This window comes from Balaenoptera musculus, chromosome 2 (assembly GCF_009873245.2).
Source record: "Balaenoptera musculus isolate JJ_BM4_2016_0621 chromosome 2, mBalMus1.pri.v3, whole genome shotgun sequence".
NCBI classification, from domain to species: Eukaryota; Metazoa; Chordata; class Mammalia; order Artiodactyla; family Balaenopteridae; genus Balaenoptera; species Balaenoptera musculus.
In genome coordinates this window covers 7,033,014-7,050,073 of record NC_045786.1, presented here as the reverse complement: position 1 = coordinate 7,050,073, position 17,060 = coordinate 7,033,014, and the positions used below count along the sequence as shown (strand labels likewise).

General features: G+C 39.6%; 1 protein-coding gene across 4 annotated transcripts in view; it reads right to left on the bottom strand.

Moving 5' to 3' along the window:
• The window catches only part of NMT2 (N-myristoyltransferase 2), a 54,742-nt gene that overhangs the window by 1,473 nt on the left and 36,209 nt on the right, over window positions 1-17,060 (bottom strand). For 3 of the 4 annotated variants that reach the window (XM_036841941.1, XM_036841942.1, XM_036841944.1), the window contains 4 exons: window positions 15,752-15,922; window positions 14,473-14,581; window positions 6,786-6,956; window positions 1,559-1,726 (listed from right to left, as the gene is read on the bottom strand). In XM_036841941.1, the coding sequence (XP_036697836.1) occupies window positions 1,559-1,726; window positions 6,786-6,956; window positions 14,473-14,581; window positions 15,752-15,922 (619 nt within the window). The remainder of the gene's footprint in view (window positions 1-1,558; window positions 1,727-6,785; window positions 6,957-14,472; window positions 14,582-15,751; window positions 15,923-17,060) is intronic. The other variant, XM_036841943.1, reaches the window with a different exon arrangement.

Below are 17,060 nucleotides of genomic sequence, written 5' to 3'. Positions count from 1 at the left end.
TTCAGGAAATATTTTGTCCCTGTTTTTGAAGCAAACAGTTGCCTAGATGGCTCTATCACCAGAACTGTTAGTTACTGGCCTTTCTATGTTCTGACTTACCTGAACCTACGCCAAGAAATCAAAGCTGTAAAGACTTTAAATCGTGTATCTGTCTTGGGCTGATAATGGGAAATAAATTTAGTAACATTTCAATAGTAAAAACAGAATTTAAAAAAAAGGTTACATAATACTATGCAAAATGTGATATAGATGAAGCACCTACATTTCTATTTCTCAGGGGTTTTACCTTAAATAACTTATTACTGGCCTTTTTGGGAAGGTAGCTGAAAATGAGCTACAAGATCAAAGAAGCAAAGGAGAATGCTGATTTGGGGATCCACTTATAATAGATTAAAAAATATGTTTCCAATGATCAAATACTAAGAAAACTACAAGGAAGACACTTTTGATGTGTTGCTCCCAATTTCTCATGAACAATATTTATCTTCTCACTCAGCAATTACATCAAAATGTCCCCGTCAGCTGATTTCAATTTCTTTTTAAAGGAAAATGTTTATTTGTAGCACGAATTTAACAATTATCCTAACTACCACACTGAGGAAATAGAAAAATAATACAAATATAATAAGGAACATTTTGAATTTAATTCTTTTCATTTTAAATCCTTTTAATAATAATAATTCGAATAGTTAAATTTCTTTAATTTTAAAATTCAGAGACTATTTATTTGAATCAAAAAACCTACTGTTGCCAATTATTCACTGCAACACACTCATATTTTCCCCATACAGACAGACCTTGTTTTATGGAGTTTCACAGATTCTGTGTTTTTTACAAATGGAAGGTCTATGGCAACCTTGCATTGAGCAAGTCTATCAGAGTTATTTTTCCAATAGCATTTGCTCACTTCTTGTCTCTGTGTTCCATTTTGGTAATTCTTGTAACATTTCAGACTTTTTCATTATTATATTTGTTATGGTGATCTGTGATCTCTGATATGACTACAACTCGCTGAAGGCTCAGATGATGGTTAGCATTTTTTTTTAGCAATAAAGTATTTTAAATTAAGGTCTGTATATTGTTTAAATATGCTAGTACACACTTAACAGACAACACTATAGTGTAAAGATAAATTTTATATGCACTGGGAACCAAAAAACTCGTGTGGCTCACTTGATTGTGATGCTTGCTTTACTGCAGTGATCTGGAACCATCTGGAACCAAACCCACAATATCTCCAAGGTATGCCTGTATCATGGGATCACGTTATTTTTCTTACATTCCTTACATTATGAATTTCGTGTATCTTTATATAAGGGTTACAAGTTTATTAATTTGTACAAAATGTCTTTTTGGTTAAGTTACAACAGAATTAATGATGAAATAGCCATAAAGTTAAAAAAAAAACCTCTTATCAAAATTCTTCCTTTGACTGTCAACAGTAAGAAGTATCTCAAACAAACTCCCCCACCGTGTGGAAGAAAATACGAGGTGTTTGATATACTCCGATATACATATTTGGAGACACAGACGGGACGGCAAGGAGTGAGTCGCGTACCAGCTTGGCGATGATAAGCGCGTCGTTCATGAGGTCCAGCAGTGGCGTCTCTGTGTGGATATTGTAGAAGGAGTAGGCGGCTTTGAGGCTCTTGTGAGCGGGGTGATGCATGACTGTGGAGGGGAGCGTGTAGAAGCTCAGGAAGTCAGTTAGTTTACCACTGGAGTTCTAAAGAACAAAGGCAACGTCAGGTAAACATCTCCTTGAACAAGTTTCACCCAGGCATCTCAGCTCACGTCTTGATCTCTGACTTGCTCCACAGCTTTCCGTTAGAATGAAAAGCAACAGCTCATGCTCCGCTCTGCAAGTCTGATGTGGAGCCCCTTACCATATGCTGGGCAGAGGCCAAGGAAGAGCGTGGAGCTGTGCCTCAGCCTAAGTGCTTGTCAGCGACTGGCATCAAGTTCTTAAGAAGTAGAATGTTCTAAAAGGAACGCTCTCTGGTTGGACTAACGAGTCTCTCTAGACTTATGGGACAGTGATAAAAGTAAATTCATTGTTTTTGCAGGAATAAGAGCACCAAGGATTAGAAGGCTACCTTTTCCAACTAAAGGATACTGTATAATAATCTTCTTGGCACAAGGCAGGAATTGTATCAGCTAAAGTGAAGTTGGATAGGATTTGGAAGCTAGTTTTTTTAGAACTTGTAAAAAGGCATTGGTACTGCACCAAAATATATGTGTGTGAATAACTGAGAAAATCTGAAGCTATCAAAAATCAAAAGGGATGCAAAAGATGGTGTTTGTTTTGTCATCACTGGTACACTTTCAATACAAGAAATTAGCCAATATTGTTTGCATAATTTCTATTAACCTGCAGTGACCTATGCAAGTCTGCATATAATTCAAACCATGATATATTTGAAGTATACAGCTGCGGAGGCTAGACCACATATGTCATTGCTAATATTTGTTTAGCAGAAATTCCAGAGGATGTATATCTGGTTTTGAGTGCTTCTGATTCATTAAACCTTTTTTTCAGACATTATGAAATTAAAGATGTAAGCAAAAGTGAGAGATGACTTAAAGACCTAAATTTTCAGCTTTATTAAGGATTTTCAACTTGAAAAACACAACAGCAGAAATTAGAGGGAAAAAAAAATCACTGGATGGGCTCAATAGTAGAGTGGAGATGACAGAGGGACAGAATCACTGAACTTGAATTTACCCAATCTGAAACAACAGAGAGAAAACAGACTGAAAAAGAAAAAAAAGAATTAAGCCTCAGGGATCTGTGGGGCAGTAACAAAAGATTCACCATTCATATCATTGGAGTCCCAGAGGGAAAGAAGAAAATGTGGGGCTGAAAGAGACAATGGCTGAAAACTTCCCCAATTTGGCAAAACGGACATAGTAGATTCAAGAAGCCAAGTGAACTCTAACAGGATAAACCCAAAGAAATCCACACCAAGACACATCATAATGAAATTTCCAAAAACTAAAGACAGAGAGAGATCTTGAAAGTAGACACAGAGAAACAACACATTACCTATGGGGAAATACTAATTCAAATGACAGCAGACTGCTCACCTGAAACCACAGAGGCCAGAAGCAAGTGGCACAAGAGCTGAAAGAAAAGAACCGTCCACCATGAATTCTGTACCTGGCGAAACTTCCTTTAGGAAATAAGGGGAAATAAGGACATTCTCAGACAAATGAAAACTAAAAGAATTTGTTGCTAGCAGACATACCTTTAAGACTGGCCGAAGTACATTCTTCAAATAGAAAGGAAATCATAAAAGAAAGCATCGTGGAGCATCAGAAAGGAAGGAAGGAAGAAGGAACAGAAATCTGGGTACATACTTTGAACTATGCTTCTTCTCATGAGTTTTATAAATGACTCGATGATTGAAACAAAAATTATGACACCATCTGATACTCAAGACAGTGATATTTAAACAATGAGACTGTACAGCAGAAACTAACACAACACTGTAAAGCAATTATACTCTAATACAGATGTGAAAAAAAAAAAAAAACGATGAAAAAGAGAAGTAAAATCACTTGAAGTGGTACAACATGGATACCAGAAGACTGTGATAAGTCACATCTGTATATTGTAATACCCAGAGCAACCATCATGAGACCTACACAAATATACTCAAATGCACTATAAATAAATCAAGACATCCAAACATGTTCAAGGAACAGGAAGGCAAGGAAACAGAAATAGAGGGACAGAAACCAGAAGAAACAAACAGAAAACATGTATCATAATATAGAAGACCTAAGCTCTAACATATCAATAATCATCAAATGTAAATGGTCAAGAAACACCAATCAAAAGAAATTCTGGCAGAGTGGATAAGGAAACATGGCCGAAATATATATTGTTTACAAGAAATTCACTTCAAATTCAATGACATAGATGGGTTGAAAGTAAAAGGACTAAAACAGATATACCATGCAAACATGAATTTTAAAAAAGTAGGAGTGGCTATACACGTATACCTCAGAGATACTGTGGGTTTGGTTCCAGACCCCTCAATAAAGCGAATATTGCAGTAAAGTGAGTCACACGAATTTTTTTGTTTTCCCAGTTTATATGAAACTTTTGTTCACACTATACTGTAGTCTGTTAAGTATGCAATAGCATTATGCCTAGAAAACAATGTACATACCTTAATTTAAAAATACTTTATTGCTAAAAAATGCTAACCGTCATTTGAACTTTCAGCGAGTAGAAGTAGTAACATCAAAGATCACCATAACAAATCTAACCATAATGAAAAAGTTTGAAATATTGCAAGAATTACCAAAATGTGACACAGAGAAACAAAGTGAGCAAACGCTGTTGGAAAAAATAGCACCAACAGACTTGCTGGACACAGGGTTACCACAAACTTTCGATTTGTAAAAAAAGCAGTATCTGCTTAGTACAATAAAGCACTGTGCAATAAAACGAGGTCTGCCTGTATTAATATACAAGGAAGTAGACTTCAGAGCAAAGAGAACTACTGAAGACAAAGAGGGGTATTACATGATGATAAAATGATCAATCCACTAGAAACTCATGCAGGTCCAACATGTATAAGTACCAAACAAGACCCTCCAGAGACATCAAGAAAAACTGACAGAACTGAAGGGGAAAAAGACAAATCCAGAGTTATAGTTGGGGACTTCACACCCCTCTCATTAACTGACAGAACTACAGAAAAAATAAGGGCTATGACTACAGATTCTGTAGCCATTAAAAGGGAATACTATGAACAACTTTATTCTTACAAATTTGACAATTTAGAAGAAGTAGACCAATTCTTCTAAACTGTATTAAAACTCAAACAAGATGAACAGTCCTATAATCATAAAGAAAGTGAATTCATTATTTCAAACACAAAGAATTCTCTAAGGTCAGATGGTTTCAACTGGAGAATTCTAGCAAACATTTAAGGATTAACACCAATTCTATATAATTTCTTCTAGAAAACAGAAGAGGAGGTCATACTTCCCAACTCATCTTATGAGGCCAGTAGTATCCTGATACCAAAACCAAACAAAGACAGTACAAAAAAAAAACAGAAACTGCAGACCAATATCTCTCATGAACTCAGCAAATACTCAACAAAATATCAGCACTCCAAATCCAATAATGTATAAATTATATACCATAACCAAGTGGATAATTTTTCTAGGTATGCAAGGGTGGTCAAACATTTGAAAATCCATAAATGAACAGACTGAAGAAGAAAAATCATGATTGTATGAATTGAAGCAGAAAAAGCACTGGACAAAACCCAACACCCATTTATAATAAGAACTCTAAAGAAGTTGGGAATTTTCTCAAATCAATAAGGAGCTCCATGAAAAACCTACAGCTAACATCATGGAATAAGATTCATGGGGTAAGACTGAATGCTTTTCCCCTAATATCAGGAAAAAGGCAAGGATGTTGATCTTCACCACCCTTATTCAATAAAGTACTGGAATATCTAGCCCCTGCAATAAGGCAAGAGAAAGGAAGAAAAGGCATACATATGGGAAGGGAAGAAATAAAACTGACCCTATTTGTAGATGACACAATTGTCTATGTGGAAATCCCAAGAAATCTCCAAGTAAATTCCTGGAACTAATAAGTGATTTCAGCAAGCCTGCAGGATACAAGAGCAACAAAGAAAAACCAATTACATTTCTACATACTAAAAAATGAACATGTGGAAACCAAAATTAAAAACACAATACCATTTATAATCACTCTAAGGAAATGAAGTATTTAGGTAAACACTTTAAAAAAAATATACAGAGTCTGGATGCTGAAAAATTACAGAATGCTGATAAATAAGTTTAGAAGACCTAAATAAATGGAGACATACCATGTTCATGGATTGGAAGACTTGTTAATTCTCCCTAAATTAATCTACAGAGTTAACATAATTCTTATCAAAATCCCAGCAAGGTCTTTTGTAGATAAAGACAAGCTTATTCTAAAATGTATATGCAAAGGCAAAGGAACTAGATTAGCTAAAATAATCTTGATAAGGAAGAATAAAGTGGGAGGAATCACTCTACCTGGTATCAAGGCTTACTATACAGCTACAGTAATTAAGACAATGTGGTATTGGTGGGGAAATAGACACAGAGATCAATGGAACAGAATAGAGAACCCAGAAATGGACCACAATACAAAGTATCAGTATTCAGGCTATAGAAAACTTTTACAGGGAATTCCCTGGTGGTCCAGTGTTTAGGACTTGGCGCTCTCACTTCCAGGGGCCCAGGTTCTATCCCTGGTCGGGGAACTAAGATCCTGCAAGCTGCACAGCGTGGCCAAAAAACCAAAACAACAACAACAACAAAAAAAAAACTTTTACAAATCAAGAAGACAAGGGTTGCGTGAAGTGGTTGAATTATGCCATCTTGAACAAAGGCAGTTCAGTTCCAACCAGTTTTGCAAAAGCAAAACAATATTAAACTTTGGGACACATCCCTCTCAGATGAGATCATCCAAACTGGGCTTTTCAAAACTAAGAAAAGCAATTAATCACACAGACAACAACAGAGCAGATCAGAACCCTGATTCCCCATGATTAAGTAGCAAAAGTTGTGCTCTTCTGCCAGGAATGGAAGCTGTAAGAATAACTGGTTCTGAAAGGGTGAGCAGGAAGCTGGTTCAGAAGCAGTGAGTCATGCGGGCAGGAAGGGAATGGACACTCTATGATCCTTCTGGAAAATGGACTCAGTTGCACAGTGTTCTCATACTTCTCTGTACTATCTTATCACCTTCTCTTTACCTCCACTACAAAAGTGTCAATGATGTGCTCTTGGGGGAGGAACCAGTGGGCTACTTCCTCTTCATCCATCACCGGGGCTAGATGAAACTGCTTCAGGTAACTGTTGGTTAGTTCTTGAACAGCTTTGATATCTCTTGGTTCCATTGGCCTCAAGCCTGAAGTTTTTGTAACCTGTTGGAGTGAAAACAAAACCAGTTGGGAGGGGCTTCCATGGTGGCGCAGTGGTTAAGAATCCGCCTGCCAATGCAGGGGACACGGGTTCGAGCCCTGGTCCAGGAATATCCCACATGCCGCAGAGCAACTAAGCCCGTACGCCACAACTACTGAGCCTGTGCTCTAGAGCCCGCAAGACACAACTACTGAGCCTGTGCGCCTCAACTGCTGAAGCCCACGTGCCTACAGCCTGTGCTCCGCAACAAGAGAAGCCACTGCAATGAGAAGCCCGCGCACAGCAATGAAGAGTAGTCCTTGCTCGCCACAACTAGAGAAAGCCCACTTGCAGCAATGAAGACCCAACACAGCCAATAAAATAAAATAAAATAAAATAAATAAATTTATTTAAAAAAAAAACAGTTGGGAGGTTTAAACAAGAGGAGTAAACAAACTTGGCGCCAAAGCATGATCCCCAGACCAGCAATATTAGCATCCCATGGGAGCTTGTCAGAACTGCAGAATCTTGGGCCTGCCGCAGACCTACCAAGTCAGGATGTGCAGTTTCACAAGATCCCCTGGTGATTCGTATACACATAAAGCTTGAGAACCACTAGTTTAGAATATAAGCTACACGACATGTTCTATCCTATCTTTGTGTACCAGGTCTTTGGTCAGTATTGCCCATGACCCAGACAAAACCAACGAGAACACTACAAGTTCATCTATACCCCCATGCCAAGAACTTTAACAGCCTACACGATAGGGCAGAACAATCTCAGCATGTGTTCTGGAGGATCACGCTTTTAAGACTGCCACGTCTGACATTTTGAAAACACAGTTGAAAATGGCTGAGAAACTTTTTGTCCAATAGCCCGTGAAAAAAATGTAGCTCTTCTGTTCTCGTGAGCAATAAAAATGAAAGAAAAGTAAAAATCATATCGGTCAGTATGGGAAGGGAAGCATTTTAATTGCCAAGAATGAATGTCTGGTTGCCAAGTAGTGGCCCTGGTTTCTCATGCCATCTTTTGATTAAAAGGTGATCAGAATAGGCATCTGAATCCATCATTCCAGAACATCAAAGTTTTTATATTAGGCCATGGGAATAACAAACCCTCAAGGTCAGGACAAGTCCCCATCTGGATTTGTTCAAGTGCTTATCCTTAAAAGAGCTCCAGACAGCAACTATAGGAAGTGTACAGACACCAGGACACTTGACAACAGAAGTGAGAAAGGTCACTACATTTGCTTGTTTGTACAAAGAAAAAACTTAATACTTACAAATACAACTGCATTTTTCCAGTTAACTCGATATTTTTTTTCTTGAAGAAATATTGGATAAATTTTAAGTGACAAATAACTTGTATATAAATAGTGCTATTCTACCTTTTCTGTCCTAAATTACCACTAAGTACTTCTAGATTTCTTTTTAATTGAAGTATAGTTGATTTATAATGTGCCAATCTCTGTTGTACAGCAAAGTGACTCAGTTATACATACCTATACATTCTTTTTTTATATTCTTTTCCATTATGGTTTATCACAGGATATTGAATATAGTTCCCTGTGCTATACATTAGGACCTTGTTGTTTATCTAAGTACTTTAAAATTAAAAACTGCCTTTAAAAATTAGATCATCACAATTCCTGCATGCCCCAAGACGAGTGGTAGGGGAGAAGCCCAAGGTGGAAAATGGGTTTTCATCTTGAGTGTCGGCTCTGATGGATGTTAGTAGTTGTGCTGAGGTTTCTAAGGTTCTGTGACAAGAACCGCTGACTGATTACTGCTTCACTTTGGGAGGAGACGGGCTTTGTGTTTACAGACCCAGCAGTCCTTAGCTGAGTATTCACTATGTGCCACTCAGTTATGATTCATGGAATCTACAAAGATGCAGTAATGCAGCTAAAATAGTTTAATATTCTAAACTGACAGAATTTAAGTCCTTGACATTTAATAGAGAACTCATACTTTTAGTATTTCTGTGGATCTCAAAGCCAAAGGACCCGAAATCTCCAGGTCCCAGGTCCCACCCAAGGCTTAACCCTTGGTTAATAATGGCCTGAATAGGTGTTGAATGAATGAATGAATTCCTAGGTTTTTAGCACAATCATTTACCCAATAAGGTGAGGTGAAAGCTGCAGACACAGAGAAAAGTCACTGTCAGCTCTGAAGAGATGATATTTCTACGGCCTGGCATTTAAGTACAAGCCAGGAGTGAAACTGTATTTTTCTTTTGTTTCCCTAAGCCAATTTTAGTTATTCGGAGCATTTCTACACTGCAATTCATGGGAAGAGGGAACCTATGTGATTGCTAAATGGTGTTACATGAAATAAATACACATTTCTAAATGCTGGTAGGAAGGCCAAAGCCATACCAAATGTATACTGCAGTCATTTGAAAAGATTATTTTTTACTATGAGGATGACCTTGATACATTTTAAATAGGCTTTCTCAACATCAGATTGTTCTTTCTTTTGTTACTGGTTCAGTAAGAATCAACAATATCAAGCAATGAGATTAACTAATGAAAGCAACAGGATACATCCTCTCTGTTCACAGAGAACATTCAGAAATGAGGACTGAAGCTTGCCAACTCCTTTTTGGAGCAAAATATGCTTCTGCAGCACAGTTCTTATTCACTGAATTTTCATACTGTGTAATCACTAAAATCAACATCCTTTTTGCCCAGAAGACACCCTTAAAGCAGCAGTTCTCAAATATTTTGTTCTGGGACTTCGTTACGCTCTTAAAAATTATTCAGTACTCCCAAAGAGCTTTGCCTACGTGGGTTATATTTATCCATATTTATCATATTAGAAACTAAATTAGAGATTAAAAGAAAAGAATATATAAACTCACATTCCATATAGCCTCTGGAAGACTGCACAGTGTACTTGTAAGATAATGAAATGAAAGATGCAAATTATACTTTTGTGTTATTATAAAAAATTGACTTCACAGGACCCCCAAAGGTTTCTGGGAACTTCCAGGGATCCCTGGACCACACTTTGAGAACTGCTACCTCAGGTCTCTGAAGGTCAGAAAAATGGGTAATAGAATTTAGATAAGGAAGACTCAGTGAAACAGTATTGGTTGGCAAACCGGCAGGGAGAAAACACATAAACTTGGTAATTTCCAAGCACTTCAAACAAGTTTTTACAGGAGCATTAAATTAGAAGAGAACATCAGACTATATCCAGCTATAAAAACATATAAGGTCCTAGACACAGGGGAAGAATATTTACTTTTGCTGATTAACAATGGCTTATGTGTCTCAGAGGCTAAACTTGTTTCTTTCTAACATCAGAAAGTCACATCCTCTCCAAGAAATCTACAGAAGCACGAAATAAATTTTAAAATATAAAATTATATTTGAGGGAGTTCCCTGGTGGCCTAGTGGTTAGGATTCCGGGCTTTCACTCCTGTGGCCCGGGTTCAATTCCTGGTCAGGGAATTGAGATCCTGCAAGCTGCGCAGCACGGCCAAGAAAAAAAAAAAGAATTATATTTTATATAATAGCTGTTGTCTTCAGGAAGAGGTAGGGGAAATGTTATACCTAGATAAAAATTTCAGCTTTGGCATAATCTGAAAGAATCAAGTGGCAATGTTTTCTGAGACTTCAATAAAAAGCAGAAAAAACTTTCAGTAACTGAGAAAATCTTAAATTTCATAAGCAAACTCTATTTCTGAATCAGATACTTTCCCACCATCCAACTAATATGCATTACTTGTTGGACTCTATATGCACTGAAATCTGTGTAAAATCTGCTTGTAAGTACATAAGGAAACAAAGCTCAGAGCCCTACTGAAAAACAGAAGCAGTGCCGTTCTCTGTCAAACTATGTGGTGTGAACTGATTTGGAGCTAAGATTCCATAGCAGAGATGTCAGCAATGATTATGGTTATTTATTTGATTTAAGAAGGAGCAGTAGGACATTAAACACTAAAAAAACATCGACAGGTACTAAATCGAGAACACCTGAGTCTTAGCATGTCTTCCCAGGCGTAAAGTTCTTGCAACACAATGTAAAGACACTGGGAGATTAACCTGACTCCTGCTTTTTATCTGCTTCAAATTCCTTCACCTTGAAGAGCACCTACCAAAAAAAAAAAAAAAAAACCCAACGTGGTTTGGAAATTCTCAACACCAAATTAAAAACAAACCAACACTGAAAGGGTAGGAAACTGTGTTCCTCTTGGGAAAACCTTAGTCTCGCAGGTAACAGTAGCTAATGGCATGGGTCCCAGGGATGGTTCTGTCCTGATTGGAAGACTCTGGGCAAATCAATCTGGCATCTCAATGTCCTCTTCTGTGACTGGGGACGATGACCCGCCCTCTCTGATCGGTGTAGATAATAAATGAGATAATGAATGTTAACAGTCTGGCATAATGCTGGCTGCAATCAATGTTGACTTTTATAGTCAGACATCCACAGCAAGGATGTAAAGCCGGCACGGTGAGCAGAAACGGGCCTGGCGAATCAGAAAACGAGATAGAATCAAAGAGCAAAAGCTGTATTCAGTAAGGTTCTTGTCTTTACACTTCAAGGTACAAAAATGTTCTTAAACGATGCAGTTGCCAGCGGGGGCGTCATCCGTCTGGGCCCTCGGGAGAGAAGGAGGTGGTCTGCTGTATGCTGCCTCGTCCAGCGTCTAATTCAGGAGCTGACACCACGGTGGCTGCTCGAAGCACCTTTCAATTTTCCAGTGTCTCTACTTGCATCTCTTCTATCTTCTCTCTCTCTTTTTTTTTTTATTAATTTACTCTTTAGTTTTCTTTCCTTCCCTATGACTTAAAAGGAGGGAGGGAGGCTGGAACACATCAATGAGAGGTGTTTGGACCTTGACACTCATCCCTTCCTGCCTCAACCTGGTCTCTAATGACGGCACAGTGAGACATCTGGTGGGACTGGGCCTTGGTGCCCCCAAGGCGGTTGTGTTAGAGGTGAGGGTGGAGGCAAAGGGACCTCACGGGAGAAACACGGACGTCTAGGGCCTGCCCGCCAAGTCCTCCACTTATTACTGACAGGCCCTGGTCTAAGCATCAACCTTCACAAGCCTCAGTCTTTGCATCTGTACAATGGGGATACGAATACTGACTTCAAAAGGTGGTTGGAAGAATATACTGAACAATATACGTGACAGCACTTTATAAACTTCAACTTACTAGGGAAGAAAAAAGGCAATCACCATAGCAACACGGCCGGACGAGGACTGCTCCACCAAGGAAACTAGGTTAACCACAACCAAGATGCCAAAATCTGGTTTCACCACGAATGCCCGACCAGCGATTTATCACCAGCTTGTCAAAACTTTGTTACCTATGAGTTGATGGATGCTTGTACAAAAATATGGAGGCTGATGGACAAAGTCAAGTCAAAAATAACTTTCAGTACCTCTAATTCTAATCATCCCGAATAAACCAACGACAACTACTACAATTCCTTATTCTTCATTCTGTGTTAGGCAACTATGTGTAAGGGGGCACATTCCTTACCCACAAGCTAGACAGGTTTAGGCTCAAGAAACTTAAATCTGGGGAGACCAAAGAAGAACAGCATTCGCCCCTAGTGAAAGAAGGAGGCACGCCTCCAGTTCTTATTTCAACTCGCATACGGCAAAGTATGTGACAATCTGCAAGGAGGACGCTGAGAATCAGTGGTGTCTTGTCTCAGCTGTGCACTGTGCCTCTCTTGTGTCTCTTTATTTCTCATGGCCACTTGTGCCTCTGCATGACTCTGTCCCTCTCAGTGGCTCTGGGGCTCGGCCGCTAGCAGAAATTATTTCTAGCTGATCAGTAAATCACGATGGTCATGATTATGGTGTGACCCCTTACAGCAGTTTCCTGCATCTCCATTTCAGTGCACACATCTCCATACACTTACCTTCAATTCTGTCACCCCAACTTGAGGGGGCCTGGTCCTTCTTCCCCAGGACACGTGGACCCTCCTTCATTGTGTCACCTGTGCTTTTTATTTATCTCTGTTCTGATCTACGTGGCCCCCTCTGTCCTTGACCTCACAGATAGGCAGTGAGTTCATTAGTTCGAGCCCCACTGTCTGCAACTACAGCTTAGGCAGAAGGGAGACCGTGCCTTCCAGGACCTCTACCAGGTGGTGAAGCCCCGGAATGACGACCCTGATATCTCCAACACCTGGTTTCCTTCACCTCCACTTTTCTCCTTATGAAATTCTGCCTGAGTCAGAAATTAGTTGATTCTGGTCTGTCATCAGAAAAAAGACATCAATTCCTGCAGCCGCAGACCACATGCATTTGGTAAACGCACAACTGACCCAAGACAAAAGGCGCTAGAGTCGGCTGCACCTTCCACTGGTGAAGTCCTCTCCTTCTTTGGGAGGAACACGGCTATATTGCACAAGAATCCCTCAATCGAGTTAAAATATCTACTACAACCCAAAAGAAAGAGTAGCTCTGACGAAATCAAAACTTTACATGAAAGATCCCATCTTTGGCGGACAGATTCCACGATGGCCCCAGTGATGACTGCCCTCCTGTTTGTGTCCCTCGAGTTCATGTCCCTGCCATCCACTTGTCCGAGTGTGGGTGGGGGCTGTGACTTGCTTCTAACCAATGACATACAGCAACCGTGATTCCACTTTAATTGATTACGCAGGGTTCTAACTTCCATCTTACTAGCAGATGCGCTCTGTAGACTCTACTCGCTGGGTTTGATGAAGCAAGCCGCTGTGTTGTAAGCTACGTTACAGAGAACCCCAGCCGACCAGGAGCTGAGGCAGCCTCAGGCCGACGGCCAGCAAGGAACTGAGGACCCCAGGCCAACTGCCCACAAAGAACTCAAGGCTGCCAACAGCCATGTGAGCTTAGAAGTGGATCCATCCCCGGTCAAGTTTTCAGATGAGGCCCCGACCCTAGCTGACACCTTGATGACAGCTTCATGAGAAACCCTGAAGCAAAGGCCTCAGCTAAGCAGTGCCTTGATTCCTGACCCACAGAACCCAAGAGATAGCACATGTGTTGGTCTGAACTTCTACATTTGTGGTAATTTGTTATGTAGCGATAGATAATTCATTCACCATCTGAGCCCCAAATAAAGCTAAGACTGGTAAGCACGTTTAAATTTCCACTTATTAAGAGACAACTTTTCACACTGGGAATTTACTAGTTTAAAAAGATGCTAATTTAACGTGACATTATTTCCTCTCCGAGGGTTCCTTCTTTAAACCTTATTCCTTAGTTCCATGTGTTAAGATATCATCAGAAGCGTGAACTTTTCTTTCCTCTTCCTAAACAGAATATAAATACTCAAAATTTCAAAACTTACATGTCTCGAATTCAAGCCCTTCCAACCCCAAGCTGAAGAACTTTAAAAAGCCTTAAAAAGAAAAAACCCACCTCCTTTTATCTGGCCCCCGAGTTCTATGCAGTCTTTTTAGCTGCATATTCACATCCTCAGACCCATGAGCCAGTATTTAGCTTCCTGCAAATAATTCTTTTCTACATTAAAAGTTTCCGTTATTAACAGCTTTGAAAAACTGCAAATCATTCTTACTTACATCTGGAAGTCTGTACAGCTTCATTGTTCTCTGCAAAGTCATATTTCTACTCAAGTGAGAAAATTTCACTTCTACCAATTTTCTGGGGTTTAGTGATCGATGCCAGTATCTGGAATACAATACAGATTTTAAGATCTAATTGATTTCTGACTCTCCAAGTTTTTAACCTTTGTCTAAGCTCAGCTGTTATAGGAGCATTGAATGAACACTTATGTTGGGCCCCGTGTAGTGCTGGGTGCTGGCCCTCTTCCTATGCAATTATTTTATCCGTCATTTTTTACCTCTAAATGATGTCCCAGTTATGTTCCTTTGTTGTTTGTAACCATCCGTCTCTTTCAATAAAGAGAAATCTTAGAATTGCAGAGGGAATATTGATAATGCTCAGTCTGTAAGTATTGAATGAGCACCACAGATTCTAAGATGGCAAACCAAAAAGTTTAAAAACAAGAAAAAACTCTCCTTAAGTTTAGTAGCCTTCACATTTATATAACGCACACCAGAGAAGACAACTTTTTGAAAAACAAGCTTGAATTTCTTAAGCGTTTCTAGTTTAGGTACTCGGATGAATGATTATATTAAAATAACACCTGTGAAGTCTTATTTATTCTGCTTATTTATGAATAAGTTAATAGGAGAGAGTCATTTTACAGTTTTGTCTTCTATACTCTGTTTTCCTGAAGTTTCATCTTATCTGAGTCAACAAAAATAACAGAGGGAGATAAACTCTTTCTGATGCTCTAGGAACAGGTTAGTCAAGTGACAATCTGATAAACAATTTTCTTACTAGATTAACCTTTGAAAGCTTGATAAGAGCAGATGAAGAAATAAAAACAGCTTTAGCCTTCTTATTACTCTTAGCAAACGAGTATGAAAAATGGGTTTTTCAGCTGATGTTTATCAAGCTTTTGGAGTAGTTCCTGATAGCACTGGTATAACACTGCGTGTTAGAGAAGGAAAGAAAATCGTACTACAGGGCATCTCGAGATAACTGATGCCCTGGGTTTCCCAAGGCAGAGACTATTCTCTCAAAGGGAAGAGACACAGAAATGGAGGTGTAGCACCATTAGTATACAGGTGACTGTGGGGTTTATTACGAGAATACTGGGCTAGTGGTTCTTGGTTCTATCTCCATCTCTGCTACCCACCAACCACATCATCACGGGTCAGCCAAAGTCCCTCTGGGTTACTCGGGTGGAGAATAATACTTGTAGCAACATGGCAGGGAGGCTCAAAGCGTTAGGTACAGGTGATATGCAAGATAAAGGTGGGATGCTATTACCTGCATGTGGCCACTGGCTTCGGAAGAACCACTCCAGCGGTATAAACGGCCTGGAAAATCCCTTCCAGGTTCACTCTTCTGGTTATTTCTCGAATCAACACTGGGGCTACCCGTTTTGATCTCAATTTCTTATGAACACAAAGAAAGTTGATTTCGACCATCTTCTTCACACTAAGAAATAAAGGTGTTGAAAATTAGAGCCACCGTAAGAGGAAAACATTTTCAAAAAACAGGACAACACCTATAACATTTCAAAGAATAGGAAACTGAAAGCCCTCCTTTAACACAATATTTAAGAAAAATATTCTATCTTTTAGATATTTCACAGATTCAGCTATTTTCCATACTCCCCCACCAAAATGATCAAAACTCCAGGCTGTGGAGATGCAAACCCTCGTTCTAAATACATTTGAAAACTTTGGTCTCTTCTGAATTTTCAGTGTAGAAACTGGATCAGCTGTGCCTCAAAGTTTCTATATCTGTTTTCCCTGTAATGTATACAATTACGACGGTAACTGGGTCACCCAGATGCAGAATCTAATAGGACGTTGCTTTGGAGCATAATGCAATACCCAGGATCCCTGGGAAGTGCCTCGACCAGGCCAGAGCTGGCGCTTTTCTGAGCGACAATTAAGCCTTCTAGAGCTTCAAAGCCCATCCTCTGCTCTGGTTCCAGATACGCAGGCATTTCATCTGGCACAAAATATTCCTTGAGATCAAATGCTTTTCAGCAGTAAATAAGCTCACCCAGTACACTGAAAGGCGAAGAGACCTATTAGGCATTAGATCTTCGTGTTTCATAACTGTATCTTTGACTTTCTGGGCTGAAGACCCAGAGCAAAAATGGAACAGACATATCCTGTGGATAGAAAGACTTAAAAAAGAATCCCTCGAGCAATTTTTTCCCCAGCAACAAATCTGAAATACCTATTTACAGTTTTGTTTTTTCTGCTACGTATATATATATATACATACCTGTGTGTGCATGTATGAGATTGAGAGGCAGAGAGGGAAAAAAGAGAGAGAAAAACACAGCTCTTTTTTTTGGTCACTGTTCACGACCTGTTGTTTTACGAATTATTCGTAACTTTATTTTTAGAGCGGTTTTAGGTCCCCAGCGACACGGGGCGGCAAGCGCGGTCTCCGTCCCCCCGCCCGCCCCGCGCACACGGCCTCCCTCCTCAGCAGCTGCCTCCATTCAGTCATTTCAGAAAGCCTACTCTAGGCGATTCCCCGGCGGCCCAGTGGTTAGGACTCCGCGCTTCCACTGCAGGGGCCGCAGGTTCCACCCCTGGCTGGGGAACTAAGA